This window comes from Buteo buteo, chromosome 5 (assembly GCF_964188355.1).
Source record: "Buteo buteo chromosome 5, bButBut1.hap1.1, whole genome shotgun sequence".
Lineage (NCBI taxonomy): Eukaryota > Metazoa > Chordata > Aves > Accipitriformes > Accipitridae > Buteo > Buteo buteo.
The window spans coordinates 29,255,756-29,269,429 of record NC_134175.1 but is presented as its reverse complement, the minus strand read 5'-3'; the positions used below and the strand labels follow the sequence as shown (position 1 = coordinate 29,269,429).

Sequence of the window (13,674 nt, the reverse complement as noted above, 5' to 3'; positions counted from 1 at the left end):
CTTATTTGATAGATTTATGACGCACGTTATCCAGAAAACCAAGCTTACCAGCTAAAGCCCAAAATTAAGACCCAGGAGATTTGTGGGAAGAATTCAATACCAATGAAAACCATGAGATACAGCTATTGTACAAATGCTCTCCTAAGCAGAGTTAACTGACCTGACTCCTGGCGATTTTACAGAGCTCTGAATCCACAGTTTCCATAGGGTTTCAGCTGACTTATCTCAAACAATGGAGCAGTTTATCTGTGCTCAAGATAAAGTTAAACTGATCTATGACCATTTTACATTTGAAAGGTCTCTCTGCAATCATCAGAACTTCACTTGTTTTAAAGCTTAGAATTGCTTATAATTATTAAGTTGACACTTTTCCTGGCAAATTATTCAGCCTAAGCCAAGGGCAAATCTCATACTTCAAGCCCTTCCAAGCATCTTATCCAAAACCCTCCTAGTGCCAAGCACTATATAATAAAGCCTGAAGTAGCAATGTTTCACTTAAAAAAAAAAATTCTTCCAGGCTAGAAAGGTTCTCTGAATAACAGCTAGTGTAAGAAAGCAGGCAAAAGGCTATGAGATTTCAAATAGTTTCAACTTAATTCATAAGAACATCTTTTGCATTTATATAATGGTTGCCCAGTTCAAAATGCTTTCAAGTATTAACAATAAAACCTGAGTTAGGTAAGTTAGACAAGACAACTGAAATTTGAGAGTAAGCTATCCAAGGTCAGAGAAACAAAGAAATTTAACTCTATTCCACGTTCAAAGGTGTGCTGTAATAACTACTGTAAGAATAAAGATGGCTTCACCTGCTTACACAATGCAAGATGTGTCTCTTCATAAGTATCAAAAAAGATAATTTTTTACAGGGTTTGAATTGCCTTAAAGACTATGTTACACAGGCAAAAGCATTATTTCTTTTTTACCGTATGTTTAATAAAGAGTCTTCTACCTAAAGCTGTATTCTAAGCTAATACATATATGGTAGGACTTCACAAAATAAAAAACATTTCCTCTTTAAGAACTTTGAGGTGAAAGTTTAATAGCAGACCCTTTCAGACCACATTTACAAATTAAAAACATATTTCTCTGAAAATCAGAACATGCAAGATAAAACAATCTAATTCAAATTAAAATCATTCCAAGAAGAGCATCCTTCTAACATGTCAATATATTTCTTCAACTTTTCAGGTATTTCAATATACATTTAAAATTAATGATATTATATATTCCTAGAACTTAAGTCACTCTACCAGCATCAGTAACTTGCTGAGACCCTGAGGGAATGACCTAAGGCAGAAATAAGTTGGTGACTGACTGCAAGCTGGAAACCGCAGACATATTCCAGTCTGATTAGGGCTGAAAAATCTCTAGAGCTATTACTGGGTGGCACCAGGCATTCAGCATGGAGTCACCTCTTGACCGAGAACAAAGACAAGCTGGCAGTTGCTTGCCATTCATATCTGCCAAAAAAAGCTGAAGGGGAATAGCTTATGAGAAAAATCAGATAAACAGTTGCAAGTCATAAGAGAACAACAGTCTAATTCTAAATGTTAGTAAGCTGATATCCAATTCAGAATTTTATAGAAAACCACTTTAAAAAAAAAGAAACAACAATTGGAGGACAAACTAGAGAATAAAATCCAATGCGAAAATCCACACCACAGCACTAGAAGTGATCACCTTCAGTAATAAAAGTTTTCATTTCTACACTAATCCTAACCAACCTAAACAAAGGGAGGTTGGTAATACTTCCTCTTCTACAAGCCTTCCCTGTTAGCATAAGCAAGCCTCACATGCTAACAACAAAGACTTTCAAGTCCTTGCCCTTAAGAACCAAGTCAATTCATATTGCTGCCAAAGATTAATTTGAGCTTTAATTTCTATATTAATCCTTTCCAGTCAAGATATTGCTGCCCATGTATCTTCTCCACAGGATTCCTTAACAGCAGCATATTACTACATTATGCATAACAGTATGACGTACAAAAATCATCTTCAAGTATTTTTTTTGCATATTATGTTATGCTGACCCACACTCATCAAACTTGCAAAGCCTTAAATATTTACATTTGACTTTGCCTTTCAAGTCTAAAGCTATGACACTGACAAGTCATGTTTTCATACAAAGATGCTGTACAAATATGGACAGTATGTACAATGTTCATTTCAGCAAATTAGTAAATGCACTGTGCTCCCCATTGGTAGAAAAGATGCTCAGTAGGCTGCTTCTCCTCCTTGATACTCTGGGGGAAGGGGAGGGAGGGAAGCAGCTGTTTAGTGAGGTGGGAGCCCATTGTTTTTATTTTTAGAAAAGCAGTTTTCTTAGAAAACAAAAGCCACTCATGAGGATGAGCAGCCAATCAGCTAAGTGGAACAAAACAGTAGACAATATTTTCTGTTATTCACATCCAATGATGTAAGGATATTTTCTGGTTGAAGAAAATGGTCAATGATTTTCCAGAATAACAGCTAATAATGTAAAACCAGTCCTCAACATATTTAGGCTGATAACCTTTCAAGTCACTTCTGTGTTAACAGTCACCTAATATGTAAAAGTTTCTCCATTCATTCTTGTATTTTTTTTTTCCCAATTTTATATGCTGCATTTTACATATAGACAATATAACTCTCTCTAGCCTTAGTATAATTTTTCATAAGCCAAGTAACTTTAGATACTAACATCTTTTGATGGTAAGACTTAGTCCTACACTAAACCCAGACTCATGAGGGACATTTCCCTCAAAGAAAGCATCTGCCTAACTACTTGGGATTTATTTTAAGAGAAAAAATTCAGCAAGTTATGACAACTCAAGGATCGTCAAAAGCAAACCCAAACCCCTGCTGAGATGTATTTTCCATCTCCTTTTATCAAAGAGACAGCAGTTAGGAGGGAAAAAAAAAAAAGGTGTATTTACTTACATCAATGGAAATGCAAAAAATGGAAGTGTCATCATCAACCTAGCTGTCCATTCATCAGGAAGACACCACAAATATACAATTATGCACGTGATAAGGTAAAGAAGTGAAGAGTAGAGAAGCAGCCTTCCAACCCATAGTTTCTGTAGCCTCTGATTTTTTTCTCTAAATTCTTCTAATGTCTGTATTTCCTGTAAATAAATAGGGTTCAACCTTATTAGTGAAATTAGTAGGTGGTTTTACTAGGCTGCTTTTAAGTGTTTGTTAAAATTAACCATATCAATTTAATACTTGATTAGAAAAGTCAAGCAGCTTTTTGATAAATGACAATATTTGCCAAAGATAACTTTTATAGCATAAATACATCACGCTATTAAGGTTGTGATATGGGCCACTTACACTGTATTAGCAGTAACACATCACTATTAGGAAGAAGTATTACAAATCAGCACTTTTTCCTATTTGTAATGCATTAGTATATGTGGGACAAGTGGAAAATGCTAATATCTTATGAATGGCAGTCTCTATGATCACATAAATCACTACCAACCATACTCTGCATCCTAAAACTTTCATCAGGTACCTGTGGAATTTCAAACACTTCTAATACTTTTCTACTAACGTGGGAAATTGCTGAAACCTCTCCGTCATTTCACATGTTTTCATTTCAGTATTTTCCTCACATTAAGAGTGAAATCCTGAACATCTGGATGATGCTTTTGGCATATTAATAAGTGATCAAGCAATGCTTTGCTATGTTACCATTTTGACTGCATTTTAAGTGACAACAGGAGTACTCACACTTTCATTAAAAGGAAAACAAAAAATATCAACAGCATATTTCAAAACAGTTAATTTCCCCACAGAGTACAGACATCTGTCACAAATGCTGGCTACAAATCACAACTGATTACTGAACCATCTAGTCAGTTATTCTGCCCCTGACCTTACTTACTACCACTACAGTTACAACTCTTACACTTAAAACCATACATTGAAGCTTTTCTAATGAGCTTGATGAATAGAACTTTGAATTAGTGACATTTTCCATTACACAGGATTTTAACCATTAGTTATAATTAAATTGCGTAATCAAGCCAACTTCACATTCATTCCCATTTCAGGCTCTCTAAAATATTTAAACTGTAGTTTCTCACTATCTATTATACAGTATGGTGGTTTTTAATTGACTAATAGTAAGGGGGGGAAAAGGTAACAGTCCATCTGAAACTCAGAATCTCTAGTACATCCAACTGGAATAATTATCAAAATAATTTAAAATTCCATGACAGTATTTTACCTAATGTGAAAGAAATACACGACCAGCAAAAAGGATGCATAGTCCTAAACAAAACAAAAAAAAAAAAAAAAAATCAAACAAAACACCAAAAAGCAAATACATACCTTATCAATTTTTTCTAATACTTCTACAGTGGAAGGCTTTGCCTGCTTACAAGGGAAAGAACAAAGATGTTAATCTCACTAAAAAAGTCAGTATTTTGAGGATTACTGTACATTAACAGTTTCCTAACAAAAAGACATATTCATAAGAGATTAATATATTATCTATTTTACATAAAGGTAAGAAGTTTTCATACTTTAATAGTGACAAATAGAAGGGACTGTAATGAACCACTATTTTACATTTGGTATTACTATTAACTGAAGGCTCCTTTCCTACACCACAAAAGATGAAAACCTGTAATGCATGTACAGCAATAATGGATGTGTGGGTGGGAAGTAAAACAAGGAGAGAATTGATGAGTGGAGGGAACAGGCAAAACAAAGAGAATATATACAGGAAGCCCCAACCTGAGAACTTAAGCTTTTTATTACTATTCATTCCACACAAAGACACATGCTCTAAATAAATTATAAGCAACTACAAGTAAGTGTTATCATCTCCAGTAAAATTCCCCCTAGGAGCAACCTGGAATCCACCTTCTAGGAATCTTTCCTAATTTCTGAGACGTATAAAGCTGCTATCTTGCCCTACCCCTCAGGCCACAAATTCATAAACCATAGGCCACACTGCATCACCATGAAAGTGAGTTTCTATTACACAAAACTGACATTTCACCTAAACTTTTGCCCTTAAAGGAGTTTTGTATGGGAACCTCCGAAGTCAACTGATAATATGCAAAGGCAAACCTAGACTTGAACAACTCACACCTGCCAGGACAGCAGTCAAAAACCTCATGCCTTTTCCTCATAAACTCAGTACACCATTCAATAATATACAAGCCAATAAAAACAGTTAGGAAGAAAGACTTGTATAGGTATAAGTAGCTATCAAAACACTTGTTAAAACAGACACAGAATGATATTCTGAATGTACCCATTTTGACCTAAAATAGCCACCAACTTTTCAAGTCACAGATGCTGCTGTATATCCCAATAAAGCACCACAAAACTATTTAGATTTTCAAAAGGAATTAAAACTGTATTTGTATAAGTTAACCAAACCAGGGCCAGGCCTGGTATTGCAAAGGAAATAAAGGACAGACTCACAGTTTAACAGTTTAGGGATTTGGCAGAGAATATTTTTGGTCCTTATGTTTCACTACTGGACTTTTAAGGGACATACTAATGGGAAAAGTTTAGCACTAACAACCAGAATTAACAGTCAACCAATAGGCATTAAGAAACACGTCCTGCATACTCCCATCTTCTAGACTAAAGATTATTATATTGTTACACAATTTTACTTACCCTCCATCTTGAAATTAATCCACCCATCTTCTATTGTGAAAAAATGTTGGCAGAGCTATCAATCTTCTACAAGAATTCACAGCTAGAAGTGAAGCATTAAGCACTTAGGAGCAATCTAACAGCATAGTCCAAGATTCACGACTTTATTCCAATATCTAAAGGAATCAAAATATCACATAAAGCCATTGCCTAGTTATCTACCTATATGTTATTTTAAAATCCAGGCTTCTGTTTCATAGACCATCTTGTAAGTCAGTTGATCAGCCTTGATGTGGCCAAACTTATTTTTATTCTGGAAATATTTAACCAGAAGGAAGTCCTCAAAAACAGAGGCACAAAATAAGTGCTAAAAAAGCCACCAAAATCCTCCAGCAGAAAAACAATTTTAAACACTTATTATTAGGCAGGATTATTTAAGAAACTGATTTCCAATTATTACCTCTGCTGCTCATAAGCATAACTCTTAATGTTCCTTTCCAGCTGTCACTCCAGGCATCCAGCATTAATATCCTACTATTTGTGAAAAAGTTAATCTCCAATAAATCTGCTTCCTTTTCACGCTCTCATCAACAAGAACGTATTGGACAGCATTATCGTTCTTCCTTTGTATGAATTTTTAAGTTCAAATAATCAGTTTCAAAGAGATCTCACTTGCTCTAGGAAAGTACTACATTGGCAGGTCTGCCCTGCACACAACACACAGTACAGTTACTGGCACATCAAATGGTCCTAAAGCAATTCCAAAGGTGCAAAAGTAGCTCACCTCACCCTACACAAACCTGGAACCCAAGAACAGCACTAATTTGATGATCTGGGTCTAGGTTCCCAAAACAAAAGTGTAGCAACTTTCTTCCAGCAGGTAGATGGAATCAATTCACTTGGAACCTTCGGATAGCAGAATTTCCCTCCAGTCACTTAATTTACAAGTTTTTACCCAGTGAATGAAAAAGTGATCAGTTCATAGCAACCCCAACAGTAAACTCATGCTCAAACCCAACTAGGGCTCAAACCTTTTTAACTCTGAAACGAAACACTAAGACTTAAAACAAAGCACTGACCCAGTTAGGCAGAAATGTAAGTGCTTATTATCTTGTTTATTAAGTTACCTTTGCCTAAAAATGAAAGATAAAGAAACCTAATCCCAATCCAAATTTGTTTCCAAATTATCTGAAGCTGTCAGAACAAATATAATATAGGATACACATTGCTCACTAGCACGCATGCTACTGTAGTATGGTAACCTCTTCACCTTTTAAGAAAGCCATGGGCTTCAGAATCCAGAACTGTAGGCCCTATGACTTCAAAAACCAATCCTTAAAGATAAGAAAATCCATATTTGAAATGCCGCCAAAATGAATCTAGAACAGATGGACAAATTAGCTCCGCCACTGCCAAATTACTAGCACAAAGGGGCGAGCTGCAGAAAAAGCACAATTACCCTTTGGACTCTTCAGTAAATTCTCAAAATCATCACTATTACAGCAACTCGCCCCAGTAAAACAGCAGCAATATTTTTATTTCTCAAATACACAATCTAACACTGAGAATTTTATACAATTGTCACTTTGCAGTTACAGGTGAGTTTTTGCTGGACAGGTATTACAGTAGATCTGAGCAGACACTTTCTTCGCAAATATTTCTACAGAGACAGATAGTATTTATTGCAAAACATCATGAAAGCTATATCAAATAGCCAAGCAAGAAGTTTGTAAACTTAGCACAAGCTTCCCAAATCTAGTTCACTTCCTTAGCACTGCCATTGCTATTAGGAGCAATGGTAGCTCTCACTTGTGGACATACTGAGACATGGAGATGCTCGCATGGTCTTTTTGTGTGCCATCTTCCTTCAGGCCATAGTTTGAGAACCTCTGCAATAGAAGTGTTAGAGGATCTTCTGGGCATAGGTTATTGTGAGCCATTGGTGACAGCAGTCTTTGTCAATAACACATTCACAATACTATCTCTACCTGTTTTTTAAAATATCTGGCAAATATCTGGAAAAGAAACAGGTTTGACAAGTGTCACCATGCACATAATTTTATATGAACTATGATGCTGACAGGCTTTACGTATGCTGCTCTGAAAGTCAGTAATACTACCAAAACCCTTCCCCAAAGAGGTATTTAAGGGATTAGGGCCACTAGATTCACGTTTACAGTTTAGTCACCAAATCCTTAGCTAGGAGATGGAGAATTTTCTATGGTTTCTGTGGAGGGCCTCAGATGTTTTCCTTCCCTCCCTCCCTTCTTTTCCTTTTGACAGGACAACACAAACTGTCTTCAACTGCTTCAAATTCTCCTCGTTCCTCCTCACCTGCCACTCCGCATACCTAAGACTAATATCCTGCTGTTCATGGTAAAAGTCCTCCTTCCTTCCCATGCTCTAACCATCAAATTATTGCACAGCACTTCTTCCTTCTGAAGACTGCATTTCTTTAGCACAGAGCTGTCCTTTCCAGTCACTGAGCACTGCTGCAATTGGACTTATTTCCACAAACATTATCGCACATTTAATACACAAATAAGAGAGCTGCAACATTTCCTAGTCCTGAACTTAAAATAGACAACAGAAGTGTTAAAAAACACTTAATGCAGAAGCTTAAGAAAACACTATTACCAATTTATTACCTGATTCTCAAAAAAAAAAATTTCCTGACAGCACCTTCTCTACCCCGAAAATATGCAATTTAATTAGTAAAAAGCAAAGCAACAGTGCCACAGTAAGAGTACCAGAGCAGAAAAAGTTTCTCTTTTGAAAGAGGGATGAATCACACACAGTTACAGAAGTCATCCACCAACCTATTCATCCAGATGGAGAAAATAGTTTGATGATCTCATTACACTTTTATCAAGTCAGTCTCAAATTTCTTTAAGCTTGTGGTTAAGATGAAAAGCTCTCCAAAAAAATCAAAGTCCTCAAAATAAATTTTAATAACTGACGTGCTGAAATTCAAGACAGAATAACATCAAGACAAGTCATACTAGAAAAAAGGAAGTTAGAAACTTGAAATCAAGGCTTTCCATTCCGACATACAGACCTTTCCCCTGAAGGAAAGGGTAATGCTCTTTAAATGAGGGGTTTTGTAAACTTAGCAACTTCATTTCATGTAAATATTTTCAGATATTTACCATTACAAACAATACAAGCTCTACCTTTCAAATTTAATCTCCAGTTCTGCTCACAGAGTTTCCACCCAAAATTCACATTCTCCCACAATTTACTGACCTCAGGAACTTCCACCAGTGACCATAAAAAGTTTCTCCAGCTACAAGCGCTGTGGACAAGGAAACAAGCAAAACAAAACCAGGAACATCACCCACCACCTACTGCCAGCCTGTCCTACCACCTCTCAGTTAAGTTGCTGACTTTTCTTCAACGTAAACTTCATTTTCAGCTGTTTCTGTCTGGAAGCGTCCCATGGAGGTCCCATGCTTTGGAAAGCCTTAATTAAAAAGGCAAATTAGCTCCCACACCGGGACTCCAAAGCGATGGAGCACGGAATGGGTGGGTCAAGCGCTTCTTCTGAAGCCCAGCCTTGTTTTGAAGCCTGCGAGCGCGGCCGCCCGCGGCCCGGGGAGCGAGCCCGAGGGCCCGCGGGCCGGGAGGACGGCGGCAGAGGTCAGCTCCGGCTCCCGCCGCCTGCCTTCCGCCCGGCCACCCGGGAAAACCCCACGGCCCCGCCGCCGCCCCCCTGCTCCCGGCCGGGAGAGCGGGCGGTGGAAGGCGCCCGCCGCCCCCTCCCCGCACCCGGTGGCTTCCTCTTCCGAGGCTGCGCCCCGGCCCGCCGCCGCCCAACTCCCCAGCAAGCCGCCCGGCTGCCGGCGGCGAGGCGGGAGAGGTCGGGGGCACCGGCCGCCCGCCCGCCCGCCCGTCCTGCTCCGCTTCGGGCCCCGGGGACGCGGGGCCCGAGCCGGGTCACGCGCAGCGCCGGGCACCCCTCTCCCGCCACCCCGCCCACGGCGGAGCCATTCCCTACCGCGGAGTCGCTCGGGACCCGGCCGGGCCGGGCCGGGCCGGGCCGGGCCGGGCCAGACCACTCCGCCCCCGCCAGCACGTACCTGCCGCGGGCCGGGCCGCGCATCCCGCCGCCGCCCGCCGAAGGAGGGGCGCGGCTGCCGGGGCGGCGCTCCCATCAGGCCCCGCGCGGCCCCGGCAGCCAATCAGCGCCTGGCTACCGCGGGGTGCGCTGGAACGGGGGAGGGGCCGGGCCGCTGTGTGAGGCGGCGGGCGGCGGCGGAGGCGAGGCGGGCCGCGGAAGGGAGGGGGGGAAGGAGGGCCCGGGCGGGGTTCCCCGCCGCCCCTCGGAGCCCGGCGCGTCCGGGCGGTGGCACGGTACCCCGGGGGGGGTCGGAGGCGGTCGCCGTCGTCCCGCCGCCACCGCCGGCGGGGCCGGGGAGGCCGAGCCCGTCCTCCCGCGGCTCTCTCTGATACTTACTTACAGGAAAAAGAGTGCTTTAACGGTAAAGCCTAGGAACACGAGGGTCAAACTGTCACGGGAAGGCTTGCGGCAGCCACCTGACACTCTCGTCTTCAGCCCCTGCCAGTGAAGCAGGCCCTGACAAAGGGACGCTGTGCTGGGCGTGTTTTCTCCGCGGCAGGCCCTGGAGTTGCCTCGGGGACGCAGAAGACCACCGCTCTCTCTCACGGTCCTCTTCATCCCAGTAGGCAACTGTTGAACTTACTTGGAGAGAAGCAGCACTCTATATTTCTTTAATTTACATTGCTGTAATAACAGCACTCTCTCTTTTGGTGCTCTACTTTATCAGTTTTCTTACGTGGCATCCTTTCCTGGGTGACACCTGTCATTGCTTGCCCCATGCCAAGAGGACTGCAGAACAGAGAATACTTGCTCTGTTTGCACTGTCTTTCTCACAAGGTCTTCAGTGCCCTGCTCAGAATTTTTGCCACTATGGCTACATGAGTGGGAGCATGTGCACAGATGTGGAAGAAGGTCCTTCAGAGTGCCCTGAAGTAGAAATTCCTATGCAGAAGCTGTATACCTTCAGCTGACCCTGCATTGTTGAACTCATTGTATGTAACAACATATCATAACACAGCATATATATATATATATATATATATGTATGTTGGGGGGGTTCCAGTCATGGTAGGTTGACCACTAGCAGGTAAACACCCAGGCAGCCTCCTGCTCACTCCCCTTTAGTGGGATGGGGGAGAGACTAGGAAGAGTAAAAGTAAGAAAGCTTGTGGGTTGGGTTAAAAGAGAATTTAGTAAGTAAAGGAAAGAAAAAGAGTGATGCAAGGGAAATAACTCACCACCTCCCACAAGCAGACCAATGCCCAGCCAGTCTTTGAACAATTATCTACCCTGGAAGACAAAACCCCCCACCTTCTTATTCTGCTACCCCACTTTTATTGCTGACCATGATGTTACATGGTATGGAATATCCCTTTGGCCCATTTGGGTCTGCTGTCCTGGCTGTTTCCCTTCCCAACTTCTTGCCCAGCCTACTCACTAAGGGAGCAGAGCATGTGTCCTGGTTTCAGCTGGGATAGAGTTAACTGTCTTCCCAGTAGCTGGTACAGTGCTATGTTTTGAGTTCAGTATCTGAAAAATGTTGATAACACTGATGTTTTCAGTTGTTGCTCAGTAGTGTTTAGACTATAGTCAAGGATTTTTCAGCTTCTCATGCCCGGCCAGGGCACAAGAAGTTGGCAAAGGACACAACCAGGGCACCTGATCCAAACTGGCCAACGGTGTATTCCATACCATGGGACGTCCCATCTAGTATAGGAACTGGGAGGTGAGAGCGGGGAATCGCCACTCGGGGACTGGCTGGGTGTCGGTCGGCGGGTGGTGAACAATTGCCCTGCACATCATTTGTACATTCCAATCCTTTTATTACTACTGTTGTCATTTTATTAGTGTTATCATTATCATTATTAGTTTCTTCTCTTTTGTTCTATTAAACCATTCTTATCTCAACCCAGATAGTTTTACTACTTTTTCCCGATTTTCTCCCCCATCCCACTGGATGGGGGGGAGTGAGTGGAGCGGCTGCGTGGTGCTTAGTTGCTGGCTGGGGTTAAAACACAACAGCATGAAAAAGAAAGCCTTGACACCGTGCAAGTACTGTTCAGCAGTAGCCAAAACATTGCTGTGTTATCAGTGCTGTTTTAGTCACAGAATCCAAACCACAGCAGCATATGGGCTGCTGTGAAGAAAATCAACTCCATCCCAGCCAGAGCCAGTACATCAGTTTTAAAAAGAATTCAAATCCAAACAGAATAGGCAAGGTTTTTAGGCCAGGGGAGGACAAACAAGATATCCCACCACTTTTCCAGACAACACAATCAGCTTCAAGCTTTAAGTAGTAGAGCTGCTGAGTCTGATCATCTGCCAGGTATTCATTCACAGTTTTGACATTGGGAAATTAATCCTTTTAGCTTCTGCCAGGGTTCAGAGTGAATCTTGCTGCTCTGCATTATTAGCTAGTTACAATATCAACTAAGTAACAACTTTAGCTGTGAATCATGGTCTAGAATGGGCTTCAAGTAGGTTAATTCAAACACAAATAATGGCAGTTAATGCAGACCCACTGACTATACTAGAAATACTCTGCTCTCAGTTACAGAGGTCATCTACAGCTTTATTTTCACCATTGAGACCTAGACTGTTCCTTCCTTTCCAAGTGGAAAAAGACTCAGTGACTGAGCCTCTCCTCTTCAGCTTGCACTCTAGAGCCACACCTACTTAAATCCTTGTAGCAATGACTATTGCTCCACTGAGAGGATGCTTTTTGCTTTCAGATGAAATACAGCTCTAGTCCACTCCTGGTTTTGATACTTCAAGTGGTATGTTGCTGGAAAGAAGCTGATTTAAATCTTCATCTTTAAGCTAACTTATTTAAGTGTACTAGCATATTTTTCCATGGTCTAGCATAGTATCCACTTAAACCCAAATAATGACAAAACCATATTTAAAGTCTTTTTTAAATGTTACAGCCAATACTGGCATCTCCAAGAAGCTTCTCCTCTTTTTTTCCCAGAATCGTAAGCATTTTCAAGTCACCACAAAATCCAGCCCTTATTCAGGGCTGAACCAGAATTGTGAGGAAGATCCTAGACTCTACTTCTGTCCTTGGGCCTTGCTGCAGAACCTGTTTTTATGCAGGCCTCCTCCATGAAGTTCTAGTCACTGCTATACAATTATGAATCTAACTGGTAGTTTTATAAAAGTATTTTTAGCTACCGTTATTGAACTTTACATGCAGATAAGTCTCTCAGCTGTGCGATGTTATATGATAGCATGAAGCTACCTGTTTGCTTCAGAGCCAAGATCTGCCTAAAAGAAGAAATGATGCCCATGTAGCTGGTGAGGATAATAAAACTGAGTATAAAACCATAACTTCTAATCAGTCAGCTTAAAATTTTCATTAATCTGGTTCAAAACTGCCCCCTACAGAGTATTTAAAACTCTAAATAGATTCTCTTCAAAATTGTTCATTATCAGTGGGATTGGTGTTTAACCTGATACTGCATAACCACTCTAACAGCAGAGAATGTCTTCAGAATTTTCCCCAGCATCATAGATAGCATTTAGCACTTTCAGTCCCTCTATATGCAGAATACCGAACAATCAGTAATAAACTTCTTTTAAAATGGTTTGGTCTCACACCCTAAGACTGTTTTGCCTTCAAGAAGAGTTTTCCCATGGTAACATTCGTAACACTCATATATGTTAGCAATATATGTAGCCTACTAGTCCAATTTATTTTTCTAAATAAATACATGGGTCTATACATCCTTAGGAAAATGCTATGTGGTTAAGAGAAGCTTAGTGTCGCTAATTTGTGTTTACCTGAGGTTTTTTATTTAGGCTTCCAAAGTATGTTCAGCATTCTCTTAAAGCAGACCTTTTGGACTTCTCTGGCTAGTGAGACCATGTTGTTTAACTCATTTAGATGCTGGGAAATTTTAGATGCTGAAACAGAGCCATTGTTTGCATTGCAAATGGAGATGTGATTGCAGCAAATGAAGGTATGTAGATAGCTTTAAGATCACAAACTCCACTACCCATACCAC

The 13,674-nt window shown here is 40.9% G+C and overlaps 1 protein-coding gene across 7 annotated transcripts in view; it reads right to left on the bottom strand.

The window, feature by feature from the left end:
• Nucleotides 1-9,761, bottom strand: part of LNPK (lunapark, ER junction formation factor) — a 45,642-nt gene extending 35,881 nt beyond the window's left edge. Inside the window, exons 1-5 of one of the 7 annotated variants that reach the window (XM_075028397.1) lie at nucleotides 8,854-9,046; nucleotides 8,427-8,570; nucleotides 5,629-5,710; nucleotides 4,321-4,362; nucleotides 2,920-3,107 (exon numbers count right to left, since the gene is read on the bottom strand). In XM_075028397.1, coding sequence (XP_074884498.1) covers nucleotides 2,920-3,107; nucleotides 4,321-4,362; nucleotides 5,629-5,655 — 257 coding nt within the window. In that variant the 5' untranslated portion in view covers nucleotides 5,656-5,710; nucleotides 8,427-8,570; nucleotides 8,854-9,046. Of the gene's footprint in view, nucleotides 1-2,919; nucleotides 3,108-4,320; nucleotides 4,366-5,628; nucleotides 5,711-8,426; nucleotides 8,571-8,853; nucleotides 9,057-9,686 lie in introns of those variants that run through there. The other 6 variants (XM_075028395.1, XM_075028394.1, XM_075028398.1 and 3 more) reach the window with 6 other exon arrangements.
• Nucleotides 9,762-13,674: the final 3,913 nt, after the last annotated feature.